The sequence below is a fragment of the Vanessa atalanta genome, chromosome Z (assembly GCF_905147765.1).
Source record: "Vanessa atalanta chromosome Z, ilVanAtal1.2, whole genome shotgun sequence".
In the NCBI taxonomy this organism is placed as follows: Eukaryota; Metazoa; Arthropoda; class Insecta; order Lepidoptera; family Nymphalidae; genus Vanessa; species Vanessa atalanta.
Genome location: NC_061902.1, coordinates 1,284,134 through 1,302,400, shown reverse-complemented (window position 1 = coordinate 1,302,400; position 18,267 = coordinate 1,284,134). Strand labels below are relative to the sequence as shown.

At 33.8% G+C, this 18,267-nt stretch overlaps 1 protein-coding gene across 1 annotated transcript in view; it reads right to left on the bottom strand.

Annotated features, from left to right (window-relative positions):
* Nucleotides 1-18,267, bottom strand: part of LOC125076090 — a 36,880-nt gene that overhangs the window by 11,795 nt on the left and 6,818 nt on the right. The window contains exons 3-4 of the mRNA XM_047688041.1: nucleotides 14,290-14,316; nucleotides 12,878-13,003 (exon numbers count right to left, since the gene is read on the bottom strand). Of these exons, the coding sequence (XP_047543997.1) occupies nucleotides 12,878-13,003; nucleotides 14,290-14,316 (153 nt within the window). The remainder of the gene's footprint in view (nucleotides 1-12,877; nucleotides 13,004-14,289; nucleotides 14,317-18,267) is intronic.

Genomic DNA, 18,267 nt, shown 5'->3' with positions numbered 1-18,267 from the left:
AGCGAAGTTTTTCACTGAAACAATGCTCCAAATCCGCGGTGAAGTTTCGCGATAACGTACACGCCGCAGGCGCGGAGATCATCAACGATACCTCTTATAAACTTTAATCTTTTCAGTAAATAGATGAAGGGGTATAACCCTGAAACACTGGAAAAGTATTCGAAAATAACCGCGATGATTTACTCTTAGAAGATCTGATTTCTTTTCAATGTACAAACGATTCAAAGGGTACGAAGTTATAACAGTATCATTGGTTTGAGTTTATTTTGAAATGGTAAAAATTTTATTTTCTTAATTATTGGAATATGTTCTTGTGTGGATGATAATTATTATAACGTCATATGATATCTCATTGAATCGAAATTTATGACGAATTTTCGTTAAAAAATGAGACATACTGTTAGGAGCTGTGTATGCCGAGTGTGCAATATATAAAAACTATATTGTTATAATAACTGTATAGAAAAATTAAGTTTCCGACAAAGTTTTATACATATGATAATGACAAGACTATATTTTAAATCCGAATATTCTAACATGTTTTTTCATAATGGCAGTACATACAAATAATATTTTTAAATCTGACCGCCACTCGTGTCTAGCTTACAACATCGGACTTCAATTTCATACGCCATTCAGTCCGACAAATGGTAATTGTTTTCTAACAAGACATTGACCGTAGCATCCCTAAGTGTGGAAGTTAAAAGCAGTGTTGACGCTGTCTTGCCTAAAAACGTAAAGCGGTCCTGTGGCTAAATATTTCCGGTCAGATCGGTTTATAAGAATGAGGGAATATAGAGTGCGTTTCGTATTATTATTCTTCGCTATTATATTTTAGGAACTGAGGAATTTCCTTTTAGAACATCTGTAGTGGCAGAAATCGTTCAAGAAGATAACAACATCGTTTTGAAGACATGTCGTCACCTCCAAGCACTCTCATTACTTATACTCATTAAAAGCAATATATATTTGTCTTTAAAAAAAAATGCAGAGGTTATTCTCATTATTGGCTAAATTTATAATTTGAAAAGGTACGTATATATGGTAATTTATCTTATAGGCATTTACGCTCCGAATTGTAAAAAGCTACTGATTTCTGGTATAGTTGAAATATGTTTAATAATTATTATTAAAGATCAAAGGTGTAAGTCATCGAACACAGATAAAATTATTAAAAAAGAATACTGGCCTTTTAATTATCGTACAAGAACTCTTTTATTTTAAATTATTAAAAAAAAAGTGTTCTATAATTATTAATACTACTTGACTTCCGTATTGAAAATAACTTACCCAAAAACGACTCTTTTTTTTTATAACCGACACCGTTTAAAATTCGAACATGTTTCGAAATTAATTTCAAAATGTAAGAGAACGTGTTCGTTATAAAATAATATTGGAACTAAAATAGCTACAGCAATCTTCTGAGCCGGAACCTCGAGAGATTATCCGCCGTCGGATGTAACAATGGGTTTACATGGCAAAACAATGGACTGTCTTGTTTGAAAATTATTAAAATTTAATTCGATACAAATATAGTGATTTAATTAACGGCATACCGAATATTACCTTAAGACTGTTTCGTCGTTTGAACATATAATTATTGTATTTCTTTTGTAATACGTTTTAAGTTAAACATGTATTTATATTTAAGTAAAACGAATACCAGTAAAGTAAAGAGACTTTTGCGTATTTCGTGATCGTGATTTCTAGTTATAATAATAAATATTTATAATACCGTGTCTGAATTATAAACGCAGCTAATACGTAACATTTATTTTTTACATTAGCAACCTGTAAATTAAATAACCTCTCCCTTTGAGGAGAAGGTTTGGAGCATATTCCACCACGCTGCTGCAATGCGGGTTGGTGGAATACACATGTGGCAGAATTTTGTTGAAATTAGACAAATGCAGGTTGTGTTCAGGCATGTTTTCCTTCACCGCCGAGCACGAGATGAATTATAAACACAAATTAAGCACATGAAAATTCAGTGGTTTGCACCCGAAATCATCGGTTAAGATGCACGCGTTCTAACCACTGGGCCATCTCGGCTGACTTATATAATACGTAACACACACATGTAAATAAGCTTTAATATCAATAATTCAACACAAACGAACCTGCTTTATATAACAAATATGTTATGAGTGAAACAAAAAAAACGAGTGCAACTCAACAACACAAATGCGTAATAAATTAGTTTTACGTATTAATATGTTACAATATAACTCGACATAATATTTTCATCTGTACACGCTAACGTATAATATAACCACATATATAATGATGAATATTTCGATTAACGCGGCAACCGTTGTATTTATCGCTATGTGATAGCGAAAATCTTATCGAAGAGATAATCAGAGACTTAGATATCTCACGCGTATATTTACTCATATAACATACAATATACGAGCCGTTAACACTTATATACGATACACTAAGTACATGTACTTAATGCAGAAACGCTGTCTATAGAGCTGTATATCCACATTCGTACACTTGGAACATTGAATAACAGAAATGGCATCGAACTTTACCGTAACTGTCTTCATTGTTGAAAGGCTGATTAGTTAATGGACCGCAGGATGGTCGAGCGTCAATCAATAGTAATATTCAGCGGTACCTACCGCTTATTAGTACCTAGTAGTTAGTGGGTGGAGCCTACACACACAAACACCACTAATAAAAAAAATATATTGTAGTTGAGTTGACCAGAAGTTACACATCTTCTTCTATCCTAGGATGGTAAAGTGGTCGCTAATATGTTATTATATTTAAAAATATATATAATATATATATGTGTGTGTGTGTTCTTAAACTTCGCGTTTATTCACAAGATTTTTTAGGAATGTCGGAACGTATGACAGGTTTTGTTTTGATTTTATCTCATTGTAAACTGAAAGTCACTCATACTATATCTTTTTCTTTCTCTTTCTTTTCTTTCCTTATACAGCCGTAGTACCGCTCTCTAGCCGGCCAGTAACTATTTTCCGCTCTCTAAAATCAATTCTTTGTTAAATTATAATAGTAAACTTCAATCAAGAATCCTCTTTATTTTTCTGCACATCTAGACTCGAGCTGGTCAAAATGAGACCAAAACCGATTTTTTATGTGCAACTACCGTCCCGTAATCACTGGGACAAAAATTACGCTATTTATAAGATTTGTTTGCCAGATGCAAACATCCGTATGCTCTCAGATACCAATTCAACGATACCGTGTTCCGTGTCCGTGGCGTAATGAGGCCGCCGTACCGCGAATTCGGTACCGCCGTGGGCAAATTCCCGATGCTCGCACCTACCGCTGCAAGCGGCCTTTGCCAATTAGCCTTAAAATAATGTACTTGTTTTATATTTCCACCGGAGTGCGGCGTGTTCATCCCCGTACGCCCGGGGAGGTCATGCCGCTGCCCTCTCGTTTAAACACAGAAGTACCACGAGTACGTAATATAATTACAAAGGGACACGCTTGAACTTCGGTTACCGGTGGGCAACGTTTTGTGTGTAAAATGATCCCCATAATAATCTAGTGGAAGCGCGTTCATTAGTGTGTAGTATTGTCCCGGGTCGCGGCTATTGTTTGCTTAACGATGTCGGGACTTTAATTTACATTGTTATTAACTTATTGTATAAACATCTTAGCTAATTTAAGTGGCTTGTTTATCGAGAAACTTTGATATTCTCTTTATATTATACGATGTTAAATATGATTACGAGTTATCATACGAAAATAGTCAAACGTTTTTATCGTTCGATAAATTTCCAAAATCATAAAACACTCTTAATGATTATCAAACGGCAAACACGACGCGACGTTGCACACTTTTAATACGCATTAAGCGACTCCAGCCTATTTAAACTACAAATAACACAACCGCTCTGAAGATTTAAGTAAGCCTGAATAAATAATCAATTTAGCCCGGCCCGCGTGGCTTCTGATAGATAGCCACAATAGCGAGCGGATGATATATACGGCGTGCCGCGACGATAAATATTCCGAGACAAATGCTTAGAGCGTCTCCGGAGAGTTGCGGTGACACTAAATTTAAAAGCTTCAATTGTACAGAAATAACCGAAACACGGTTAAGATCTTTCGAAAACAAATCGTGTATCGGGCGTTCGACGACAATCGTGATTGACTGCGCAAGTGAACGTCACTAATATAAACAAATTAATAGGGTGCCAGTCTACCCGCGGTGGCGGATATAATTTAGACCGCTTTGACGTACGAGTACGGCGAATGAGCGACAGCATCGCGTCCGTACGCGCTCTCCTCTACAGGCTTTAAGAAAAAATAATTATTTGACGAGCTAGCTGTAAATCAGAGCCGCCTTACGCTCAGTTTCGACTTTATAACATACGTATCCTGTCCCGCCGTGGTGTCACGATTATTATGAAGGAAATATAACTCTTGCGTGATAATTTTTATGAATCCGACTCATATTTTATTATACTAGATAGTTTTATTGTTTTATGAAATCGAATAACGTTTTGTGTTATTTTTATGCAACCGACTTTTAGCCTCCATTATCTACGCCCATTAACATGTTACATGTGTTTAGGGGCGCCTTATCAGAACGGGGGCAATTTTAAGAATGAGTGTGCCTATAAATAAAGGAGTCTTTACATTAATTATGAGCTTAATTATGTTTGAATCCCTTTGATTTACAAGCCGCTCATTGCCGCCGCAAACGAATTGTAGTGGCTTAACCGAGTCTCGCGCTGCCTACGCTTCGTGGTTATAATTATTTTTGTCTTGACTGTACCGAACAACGGATATAGACAGAGATGAAAGTGAATTCAGACGTGACGACGCCTGTACCATTTGCAAGGATTAGCTCAGAGCGTTCAAAAAAACACGTGTCGTATAGTGCTCTCAGTAGCTCGCGTACACGTGCACAACATTTTAAATGGCAATATAAATATATTCCATTTTTAAATTACTAACATACCCCATTCGCATGGTAAATTCGAAATGACAGATGTTTCATACGAAATTATTTTCTAATTCGTGAAATATTTAGATATATTTCAATAACATGATAATGTTTTACGAATTCCAGACGGTAAAATATATGGGAAACATATCCAAAACGCGGGCTGTTCGCGGATTGCCCGGGGCGGGCGCGTGTACGCCGCAAGTGCCACGTACAAATATGATACACCCTCGTGTACCACATTGCAATATAAAATTCACTTTGGATCTATAATTTTCACTATTTTATTTTGAAAATAAAAAGTAATTCTTTACGATAGAAAAATAAAATTATGCACAAGAACGAACGAAATTTCGTTTCCGCGAAAAATATTTCAGAAATTTTGGACATGTCATACGGATTGATATATAAATATATCTAGAAAAAGAAAAAACCTAATTTTACATTATAGTTCAATTAGTATTTAACTAAATCCAAGAAAAGTTTAGGACTTTATTTATTATGAGCAACAGCTATTGGTCAGAAGCTTGTTAACCAAAATTTTATCTATTGACGCCAAGCCAAGCCCATTCACCATCTACGAAATAGACCGTTGGTAGCAACACGCCATCGATCATGGAGAGATGGGCGCAATCCTGAATGCGCTAAGGACAATCGGGCGGCCGGCCTAGCTGTGCCAGTATTTAGAAACAATAGCTGCGCACTGCAATTAGTTTATCGGATAGATGCTGGTCGAATGTGTCGTAAATCTACCCTCGCCACCAGGCGCTGTACGGGACGCCGTATGGAACCCGCTCGGTTAATTAATGTGCCGCGGTGAACTGGGGATTCGGTAGTCCCCAGCCGGCTTGCGTAAATTTTGCACCCATCTCCCTGATGTACGATAGCTCGATTCTGCCAAATTAAAACTCGACGCCTAAACACGCTGTCGGAGTATTTCGGGTCGGGTTAATTGGGTATCCTTTACGATTTCTGCCACTTTATGTAAATGTGTTTGTAAAATTGAAATTCAGTACTGTTTACTATATTTTTGAATCTAGTTTTTTTGTTCAACCTATAAATGATAACATTGGTCTCGTGCCATCGTAAATTGGAAATCATCTGATATAAATAAAAATAAGTATTTCGACATAATTAAAAGATTAGTGAATTCTAGAAAAATCGAATTATCTCTTAGTAATTATATCGCAGAAATGGTATGTATCAGCTAGATACAGCTCCGTAAACTGTAATATCTATGCACCAACCTCAATATCAAATATGTAAATGAATATCACTGTTACTAACATGACAACGCTCAGCCGCTATTTAAATTATCATAAGATTGTAATCAGTTGAAGTATTCAATGAAGATTCAATAAATATTGCAAAATATCCTTGTTATAAAACGTCATAATATTTAATAAGTAAATATATATTAAAATCTTAAGTCGTCCGGAAGTTTATTGCATAATAAGTTTTATGGTCAGTTATTATGACCCAAATTCGAGCTGGGTTGAGGTTAGCATGTATTAGTCGACGGTAGTTTGTCATGCGATCACAAATCGTTTGAGTGACGGCTCGTCCGCCCTCATTATCCCTTTCTTCGTGTATATAAAGCAGCTTGCTTTCATGTTTTGCAATAACAAACCCAGCTTTATATCAATATCTACTTGGTGTAAATTTTCCTTAGCTGTTTCTTTATACAATTGCATATTTAATACTATTTATGCTAATTTTTAATTGAATAAAATTTTCTAGGTATATGTTCATTAAGCTAATAATAAATCAATATTGACATCGATTAAATTAACCTTGTGTTATAAACGAATGCGGTAAACGATACTAATAATTTAAAACGCGTTAAGGTTAAAAAAGATGTTTCTAGAATTTTAACGGCCAATGCTAATTTGCACGAAACACAAATCCAAAGTCGACTCGAACTGTATTTATCCCCCATTCCGAAGTGACAAGCAAGCACCGAAGGCCGGAGTTACACCCACATGAAAATCCTTTCGGAAAGAACATAAATCGGACACAACAAGCGTACTCCTTTTTTTATCCTGGAAAAAAATCGTTGGAAATTCAAACATTTAGAACAGGTTTCTTGCCACCTTTAACTGCATAAAATCTTATGGACATTATAAAATGATGAGAACGCTTCGAAAGAATCGTTCAGTTCAAAACTTTGACAGTCATGTTTTCGAACGCATCTAAGCTTGTTCCGAAGCTGTGAGGTTATCAAGATGCACTCTCCTAATTCTCGTGTCAAAGCGCGCTAAAAGTACTGACATTTGTTGTTTAGTTACAATTATTACAATGAAATATACATACTTAATACATATTCTTAATTTAAATAGTATCATTATAAAATTATTATTAAAACGCCACAAATATATCGCCCAACGAATCATCTCTCAAGTAGAAAAAATGAATAAATCGGAGTCACGACAAAAAAAAAGAAACGAAGGAAATAACGAATCGTATTCAGAACGGAACCTCAAAACAAATACAAGGGTCGATGACTATTAAACGGTCATAATAAAAGCAACAATAGCTTCAAATAAATAAGTTTCAATCGGCCACTGCCAACACCTCGACGTTGGCGCCAGAAACTAAATTACGAAGGCAATGAGAACGCTAACCTGTCTATTTTCAAATTTGATTGTAGCTAACATAACACACCCATGAACTCTTTAATAAAACGTCGGTATAAAAACAAAACTCGGCATATATGATTAGGTCGATACACGGGTAAGGTAGAGCCACTAAACAAACAACTATTACAATATTGCATCGTCACCGTGTTGGAAATCACTTATTGTGGCAATGACTTGCACTCACGCGCAAGTGCCTTATGCTACGCGCCTAGATCGCGTCCGAGACCCCCCGTTTAAACGGATACGTAATCTAGTTTCATTGTTTTACAATTTGTTTTATTTTATTCTTATTCTTGTCAATGTTTAAGTGATAGCCACTTTGTTTTATAAACAAAACAAAAATATTAATTTGGTGTCAAATGTTTCTTAGTGTCGTTTTTCGTTAAAAGCAGATTGGTTTGTATAAAACTGCTAATTATAATATAAGCTTAGTCTATCTATCTGTTTGAATTCAATAAATAATATATTTTGTTGAACCCATATAGCAGTTAAATGAAATTAAATCAGTGATCGCTTAAATAGCTACGAAATACAATTCCCAACTTCTTAATAGCGTATTTTTTTCGGGCTGTGTCAAACACATAAACATCGAGAGCCGAGTCAAATGAGGCGCGTAAATCTCATGTTGCATCGACTTGGCGCCGGCAATATTCGAAGAGTTAGCACAGCCATTGTAAACGACAAAAAATCTACAACAATACAACAAAGTTCGGGTCGTGCTCGACTACCCGGGGTAACAGGCGAGCGGAACAAAAGGGCTCAGCTTCGGAATCAGATTTTAAATGGCTGTTTTTATACATTTTCATGGAACTTTGACGAGAGATCTATGGTGTTATAAAGATTCATATTTACGTCATTGATTATTCAAATATAACTTTCTAATCATTAAATAATAAATCTAAACGACCTCTTTATTATCTAATGATGGTAAACACAGATAAAATAATAAATCTTCCAGGCAATGTTTATAGTAAATAATACTATAATATTAAAAACGATAATTACGTTGAAACGGTCTTTTGCTGACATAAAACGAGTACGGTAATTGGTCATTTTAGTATTAAAATATATAAATCATTAAGGAAAATGACTGTCTTAATTAGAGCAAAAGATGTCAGCGGTGTGGATGTGTGCAGCGTGCAGAAATAAATCACAGCATAAACTGCTTACCGCGACGAAACTCCCACAGTCGACTGGGCGTTAATAGCGCGTGCAGCCGAAATATTAGACGAGTGTTTGAAAATAATTTTTTACTTTGAAATCGTATCCCGGCGTCTAAGCGAGGCCACGTGTGTAAAAATGGCCAAAATGTTATTCATATTAACACGAACTTTGGTTGAGACTAATTGGATTGTAATATAACGGAGGTTTAATGCCGGCTAGACTTCGCTGTGGGCTAGCGTTCGAATATATTTCTTTTTACATTCCTGCTTTAAAATTACAAATAATCCATTCTCTTCTCTTCGCATTTCATACCAATCCATATGTTTTATATACTAAGTCTGTGAGTTTATTTAATTGGAGGGTTTCAACATTTGAAATCTCTACATATTAATTTGTATATATATATATATATCGAAGCGACATTGTAGTGAGAGCGGTTACTATGTGTACTACATATAGAGAATATGTTTGGAAATATACCATTACTGTTAATCGAAATCTTAATATAGATATCAAATTGTTGTAATTTCTTATAATGCCTGTGCCAAATATAAAATAATTCTAATATAAATGAATAAAGAAACTAAACAATGTTCTATCGTTTGTTAATTTAGAAGCTCTGTTACGGTTAGCACATAAATATTAGTTTTAATTGTAAATGTTCTAATTAATTCAAATTTTCACTGATTACCGAGTGTCTGGACACATTCGCAACATAAATTTTCATTGTTATTGTACTTTTAAGAATTAATTTTTAATGATTACTACGTTCGCGATAATTGAATTTTTTAACTTATATGCGATTTCATGATCAGTACACTGATAGGGTTGTCACTGGTGATAGCGACGATATTATTAAATGATATTAATTTCAACAATATATAACTGAAATTTTACAAATAGAGATCACATATAAAATATAATATTTTTATAGTCTAAAGCTGATGATACGATATAACAAATTTAACGTCATACATGACAATCCAACGGATTATTATTATTTATGATTTATTTAGGAAATAAACAAGTCGTCAATACGATTTCAGATTCTAAATTATATTCGCAATATTTAGTCGTATAACAATGACATGAATTTTAAATTTAGAATACGAATACCTAAATGGGGAAATATTCTAGAACAATCTTCTTTATTGTTCTAAAAACACAGAAGTATATCTTCTGTTATACAACTGAAGTGCGATCAATAAAATTCAAATCAATTTATAAGCACTTACAACTTATTAATAAAAATATATGGTAATGGTAATGGTAGCCCTAGTCTAACCCTAAACGGACAGTCGTAAATCACAAATAATAACAAGAGGCTCTCAAACGGTTTATTGACTAAACAAACCTTCATCAACACAATTACATGGCCGTTAAGGAATAATTAAATAAACCCGATTCATCCTTTAAAACATCGACAAATCAAATACGATTTTTTTTTTTACGAATTGCCGTCTATAAAAACGACCATGGTCATTACCACTGAGTCAGACGCAGCAAAAAGATTTTATCTTTGATCGTGTTATCTTATTTGTAATATGAGAGTATTTTGTTTCAAGGGTAAGGTTGAAAGAATCGCAAAATATCCTTATCTAGAATAGATTCATTTCACATTCCTGAACATTTTCCTATTTTACCTGTTACAGATATTTTTTTTTTTTTTTTTTTGTCACAACACCACGGTTGCGCGATCGTTAAACAAGACGTGCTGTTGAAATATATGTTCATTTACTAAAATGTTTTTAGTGAAAGAAGAAAATGATAATTTTTATTATTAACGACATCGTGAAGCGAAATTTACGCTTTTAGTCCAAATGTAAAATTTGTTACGAACGTACATACGTTGTCAATTAATATGATGTTGGTAATGAAAGAGTGTACAATAAATATTTATAAATATTTTGCCGCTACGACGTATATTGCCGAGAAGTAGCGGCTTTGTTTGTCAACACCAAAATCATTTTTCATAAAGCTATTTTTTTTATGTCATTTTCATTTTATACGAATTCATTTTTATCAACATATGTCGTATATATTCAATAATATGACGCAAGCCAAAGGATTATAGACAGTTTTAAATATTAAATTCGAATAGCAAAGCATTGGATAAAAATGATAATCGATCAATTCGAAAAGTCGAACATCGATAATTTAAAGAATTCCAAAGACTCGGAAACGGAGCTGGGCGTCCCCGCGGGCGGTCTTTAGTCAATTAATAAATATCAGAGCTCTTTAGATAGGAAGCAACGATGACATATTTAAGTGTCTCATTTCTAAGAGATACAAGCGGATCATATAATAAAAAATGTAGTAAGGACACGCACACAAAGACATTTCCACAAATCGATAATTCTATCATCGAGTAGGGCAAATACGAAAATAATCATCAAAGTGTTTTTTATTGGAGAGACGACAAATGTCAACCATCGTGCCTTAGTAGCAAACACGTGTTACATACTGTCTGACAATATTTACTGTTGCTTTATTAGTCGGATAAGAGAAAATGAAAACAACCGCACGAAATTTCAAAGCAGATGTTATAACCAATAGACTCGGCGACGGACTAATTGGAGACAAATTTGAAATAATACGGTGGATAATAATTAACTGGTCTTAGTTGCTCTAACATAAAGGTGAAGCTGGAACAAATGTTTTATATACAATAAAGCAAAAATACCTACTTTTCGACAAAGAAACTGTATTAGTTACGACATTTTTTTAAGTAAACACAGTGTTCTATCATACAATTTAAATTTACAAGTCGGTACCACTTTACTTTGCTCTATCCGACGAATCGTATTACTTTGAGTTTAATGACTCTTAAAATACTAGTTATATAATAAATCGTATTAAGTCAGACGGCTATTACATATTACTAGAGCTATTTACGGTGAATTATATTTATTTGCAGATACTAAAACATTTATAAAAAAAAAACTAAAACCAAGATAAGAAATCGCAGGAAGACGTTTTTATAAATCAACTTCACTCAAATAGCGAGTGCGCTAAGAGACAATCTCGGATCACTCTCATTAACTTTACTTAACAACAATTCACATATCCTCAAGGATGCCTATAAAATTTAAATCCAATTGCTCCGGGACTTGATTTACAACGAATCAATAAAAGAGAACGCTATCATTACAGATTTTATTGCGTATACAATAAAAGTAATGCACTCGAACCCTGGCCTAAATGCTCAAATGAAGACCTTAAGCAAACGTAAATTATAATGGATAATGGATGTATCTGATAAACAGTCATAAATACTGTTCTATTTAATAAAGAACTTAATAGTGATACTTAGTAATTTAAACGTACTTAAATCGCTGATATACTTGATGGATCGAATGAAGAACAAACAGAACGAAACTCTATTAACAATAACGAAGATAATAAATGAGGAAGTAACAATAAATAATTTCGAGAAAACTTGACTCCTGTGGTTATAGTTAAAACAAATGTAAATCGGGCCATCGATCAGCAAGGAATTAGCGATACTCAAGTTATATGACATCTATATATCAAGTGCGCGTAAGCATAAACAATAGTTGAAAAAAAGGGACTTGAGATATGGCTCGTAAAATAAAACAAGGGACGTCCGGAGATACGTCAAGATAGCATGCGGGGGGCGCGGGCCGGCGCCGAGACCTTCCCAATTAGACGCACACCTTTTGGACACATGCTCTGGTTCGGCGCTAACTAACGCCTAACAACTCAGGATGAGACCACTACATCCGTTAACGTTTATCACCTTTTTTCTGGAAATCTCTCCCGTTCTTTTTTTTTTGTTTGTTTGCGCTGCATTGACGCAAATTTTAAGTGGTTACTTGTTGATGTTTAATTTTTGGATACATATAAGTGACAGTTATGAATTCCTATTTTAATAAAAGATACCTCAATTTGGTATAATTGCTCAGTAAAGGATTGTAAAACGTCTATGTTTAAATTAGTTTGGATATAATTGATTACTACACTTATTTAAAATCATAAACAACTATTTGACGTAACTGGATAGTACAATTTAAAACAAATGGAGAAATTTAATAAAACACTCCCAAAAAGCGGATGTCATCGAATGAATGGAGTAAATTCTAGTGGTCTGGTAATATAAAGCTAACAAGCTTACCTTAGTACGAACAAGTTTAGAGTTTTCTTTGCACATTTTGGCGAGGGTGTGGTACTCGCCCCTCGCTGCGCAAAGTATCCACTGCTTCTGCTTCGAATCTAATGGTCCCGTTTCTTTGTGTTCCAGCTGTAACAAATAGATAGTCACATAGATTTCATCCTAAAAAATTTATCATATTTCATTATCCGAAATTTTTTTTGAGATTGAATATATCTATGATATTAAAAACGAATTCGGTAGATAATTTTTGAATACCCTAATTATATATGTTTTATATCTACGATACATACGTACAGTCCGACATATGCATGACATATATTATAATATAATAAATAAAAACAAAATTTTCTTTAAAGTTTCGCGTTGAAAGATTTCTTTTAATCTTTAAACCCAAATATTAATTTCGAAACACAATTTTTAGCTTCTACTCTAAAAAAGCGTATTTCAGGATGCCAAATTTATTTCGTAAACATTTTCAAGTGTTAATATTCAATCTTCTTATATAGCGTGAGTGAATGTTATTAATTCTGTTTGTTTGTTTGTTCTGTTAGTGAAATGAAAGAACATTTTTACACGAATGTTACACTAATGTTCGCTATTTATTTTAACGCTAAAGAAATATGCTTTAAACAATCTTTTCTTTTTGTAATTATTAGGTTAACAGAGAAAATTAAGTTATTAATATAACTTTTAAGCGATATTGTTTTGTTTTTGGTAAGCTAAAATTATTACACGTGGTGACATGTTCATATGACAAGTATTCAGTGTTGGACTGGATGGAGAATATTTTAACTACAGACGATATTTCTGGCGCTTTGAATGTATGTTTATTAAAAGGGACTGTCCTGGCTGACTATCAACGCAGTGCCTAAACTATAGTAGAGAATTGATTTTTGGAGAATTAAAAAAGGTTTTAGCTAAATTTTGAATTTGAATGGATGGTGCACTCGCATCTTCAACTTTAACGAGCCGCTCGGTTTTTGTTAATAATATTTAAGCGGGCTTCGAAATAGGCCACTTCATGGTCACTTGTTACCACAGCTTGGAGATATTAGCACAGTAAAAAATGGTAACCCTACACATTGCCAATACTTCACCAACCTTGGGAACTAAGAAGCTCTCTCAGACTTCAAACCACAACACATCAATAGTATTGCTGTTTGGCGGTAGAATATATTATATATTCTGGGTGGTATCAATCTAGACGGGCTTGTACAAAGCCCTAACACTAAGTTAAGAGTTATTTAGTAGAACAGAAAATTAACATGGTCATATAAATTTGAGGGAATGGAAAAGCGTGTCGCCCTTGGAAAGTGGAATGAAAAAACGCTTATATTAGTGTTTCATTGTATTTCCGCGCTAAGTCGCGACTTTATTTTATTACTAGATAAATATATTCGTTATGTACTTACCGATACTCTATCTTCTTCGTCGACACTCTGAAAATAATAAAACTGATTACTAGGGACATAATAACATAAATTATTAAGAAATAACAACGCTCAAGAATTTCTTAACGCGTAATGTATTTACTATTACGCGTATATTTACTGATATATAATTCTCTTATATATTTAAAAGTCTTTAAATATTGCACAATACTAAACATTTAAACTTTTTACATATTATTTTCACAAAACTCAAAGACAATCAAATAAATGAAATAAACTCACTGCGCTGAAAACAAAAGATTAGGATTATAAATAAAGACGATATTTACATACATAATAAATATCTTAAAGACACATATAAATTAATCGGAACCTAATATTTCAAAATTAATAAATGAGTACTTATATTGTGAAAATAATATTTTGAATTAATGGTCAATAAATTCGAATTCTCCCGTCTTCAGGCTTGCGTTGCGATTGAAGCAGAGGACGTATAGTCATAAGGACCTTAACTTGAGAAATTTGACTATAGATTGTATTGTTAATGCTTTAAAGTACAAATTTAAACGTTTGTTGATTGATATAGCTACATTTGGTTATGCGAGTCCGGGCGTGCGTTGCTCAGCATGACCACTTTACCACCTGTCGTTACATATTTATGTCTACACTATTGCCCTCACTGTTAGGGACTTCAATATTGACAAGATAACATCCTTAATGTGATGTGTTTGATTTAATAAGAAGATTAAGTTTGTACGTTGCCGGTTTTTTGGGTTCTGCGATAACGACAATTAACGACGGAGTAATACTGTCAATTCCCTTTGAGACTACTATCAATAATGATTCCTTAAGACTTTTTAAATTTGTGATACAATTGTTTATACAATTTACAATAAAAAATAATAAAATTGATTACGTTAGCCGCAACATAATTAATCAGGTATTCTAGTATAAAATTTTCACAAGGACTAGAATAGTTTTCATCGTATTGGTCTTACTTGAGAAATTTTATGCGCGTGCGTAAACTGAGATTGCTTCAATAAATGGTTACAAGACTGATTTGTAGCACCTACATAACAGCTCACTACGTACCGTGCTATCATACAACAAATCTAGCCGATTAACGAATAAATCAGGATTATACAACGTTGCAATTAAATGCTACTATTAATTTATCTACGATAAATTACACACAAAAACCTGTAAATTAGATTAGAATTTACACAGTATAATGTAAAATTACTCGAAATAAGCAATAAATCTACATAACAAAAAAATTCATACATAAACATATCAAACAATTACATTTCATTGAATTAATTGAAAAATATTCAAGAATAATGATCGACATCATTTTATAAGGTGGGAATTAGAGTTGAATTGTAAATATAGAACAACATACATAATGTAAATGACAAAGTGTGGTGACTTAAAATTTACGAGAGAAAGAAACTCGAATGTATTGAAAGGAGTCAAGAGACGCCAGTGCGTCGCCGTAGGGACCCGGCGTGCGTGCCTCGCCGCAGGACGCCGGCCGCATCAGGGTGTGCGAAGCCACATTATGGTGGCGACGGCACGGTACGATCGATACACATCATGCCATCCAGCGTTGCTCATTATAATAGCTGACTTGTCGCCGCTGGAAATTTGTTTATCGGGATTTATTGGCAATACGTTACCAAAATTTTATGTGATTGTGATAGACTTCGTGAAGTGTTTGTAATTGAATATCCACAGGCCAAGTACTACTTATTAACATTTAATTGCCTGGTAAAAGAAAACTATTAAGTTAACATATTTACAACTTACAGATTTTGTTGAAAATATTTTCTGCATTAGAAAGATTAATTTAAGGAATACTTTTAAAGGGATTTTATCATTTAAATACGATGCTGACACTTACGATGCTGACGTCTGACGTCGACGACGTACAAGAACAAGATAAGCTAAAACAACATTCATACGACCAATCACGAAACTATAAAAAGTAAGGGCTCATAAGATTGATTTTGTTGAACATGTCTCATTATAGATAAAAAGAGTCCAAATCCTCGCAAAGATAAGCACATGAAAAGGTTTGCAAACCGCAAAAAATACTTCGTTTTGAAAAAAAAAAAAAAAAATTCCAATTTCTTGTGCGTTACTTGGCATCAATCATCGTACAAGTATGGCGAAACATTTTTTCGTTTCACCCGATGCGAAAAGATCGATGTTGGAATTCAATTGTATTTCACGCCAAGCGTATTACATCTTTTATCTTTCAATAGCAGCTAATTCGCCCGTTCCTATTTCCATCGCATCGACAAGGCTCGTTGATTGTGGCATCCGCGTTGTTGATGGCTGCAAGTGATTCTCAGAGCCGAATAGCAGAGAGAGAACAATGAAATCGGTCATATTTTCCTGCCAGCTCGCAGCGGACCGTGAGCGCTTATCTCTCGCATCGTGCATAACAACTACCATGAGTTTGTTCAAAACGATGACGGCGTTACTTAAAACGATGCTTATTTTCGCCAACCTCTTAATGCCTTTAATTATATAGTTTACTAATTAATTTAAGAATAGACCAATATAATAATCAATAAGAATAAATAAATAAAACCTCCAATAAGTTTTACTTAATCTTTTAATTTCGTTTATTTCTTTCTTAATTTTTTAATCTGTTACAATTTTGACAACATATTAAAATGTATGCCCACAAGTAAGTCATTGCTACAAAGAAACAGATTATGTTAAATAAAATCAATATGATAATTAAATCCGATTGAAATTAAGTCATTGTAAGTCGTTTTTTGTTGTCATCAAGCTTGTTCGGATTCCTCAAAAAGAGGATAAAATTTGCAAACATTAAATCGTATTAACTGACTCAAAATTAAACATGAGACGTGATGACGGTGGCAATAAAAAGGTCCACTAAGTGCTAAGACACTAAAAACAAATTGAATTTCACGTTTAGCACTCACTTAGCAGAAGCTTTAAAACCGTAAGATTAAACTAGCTACTTTTAAAATAACTATCAAAGTTTTCGATTAGATAGTCAATGCTGAAGAATATATCTAGACTACTAGTAGTAGTAAATTTGTCTATTTTAAGTGATGTCAATGCGATCGCTTCCTTGATAATCGTCAAATGGGATTGTAATTTAAGAAAACGTGGAGATTAAAATTGTTGATTTCCATACAGGACAAAAACATTTACTTGTCTACATCATATCTCATTCGTGAAAAAGTATAACTTCTGATTTTTTTGTCGGTTCTTCTCGATAGAATTTACATTCCGAACCGACGGAACCCTTACATTTATATTAATTCTTTATGACGACAATTCAAAAGTTCTTATAACAGACTACTCGAATAAAGAATATTTTGACTTTATATCGCGGTTTTTCGGAAAAAACTGTAAGGAGAGCTTTTTGTTGGCCCACCTGGGTGGGTATTAACTACTCATCAGTTAATCTATCGGCGAACAGCGGTACTCTGAATTGCTGTGTTTCGGTTTGAATGATGATGGAACTGGAGTAATTACAAGTACAAAGGACATAACATCTCAGTTCATCATGGTTAACGGTGCATTGACAAAACGGAATACGGATCCAGAACGGTTAATATTTTTTGCAATGTCTATGTAAACTTGGGACCATTTACCATCAGGTGGCTAATTGGCCCTTCTGTATATCTATTTTAAATTAAAAAAAAATAGCATTAGCTTTTCCTAACGTACAAAAAGCCCTAAACACCCATGTGGTCAATGTGCATGACCTTTTCGAAACACTAATGGGCCACGTGCGTGAGGAGTCACACGACAATAACTGTGTTCAGACAATTTACCAGTCACGAGCCGCTATTCAATACACTATGCATCATGAATAATGATTGTAATATTGACTTTAAACAGTGTAATATTGATAGCGCAATATTCATTTGGGACGTTACTCCGGTCATGCAATTTCATTAAACTAAATTGTAATCCCTAGCTATCAGTGTCCAAATCAAATCAAAGTAC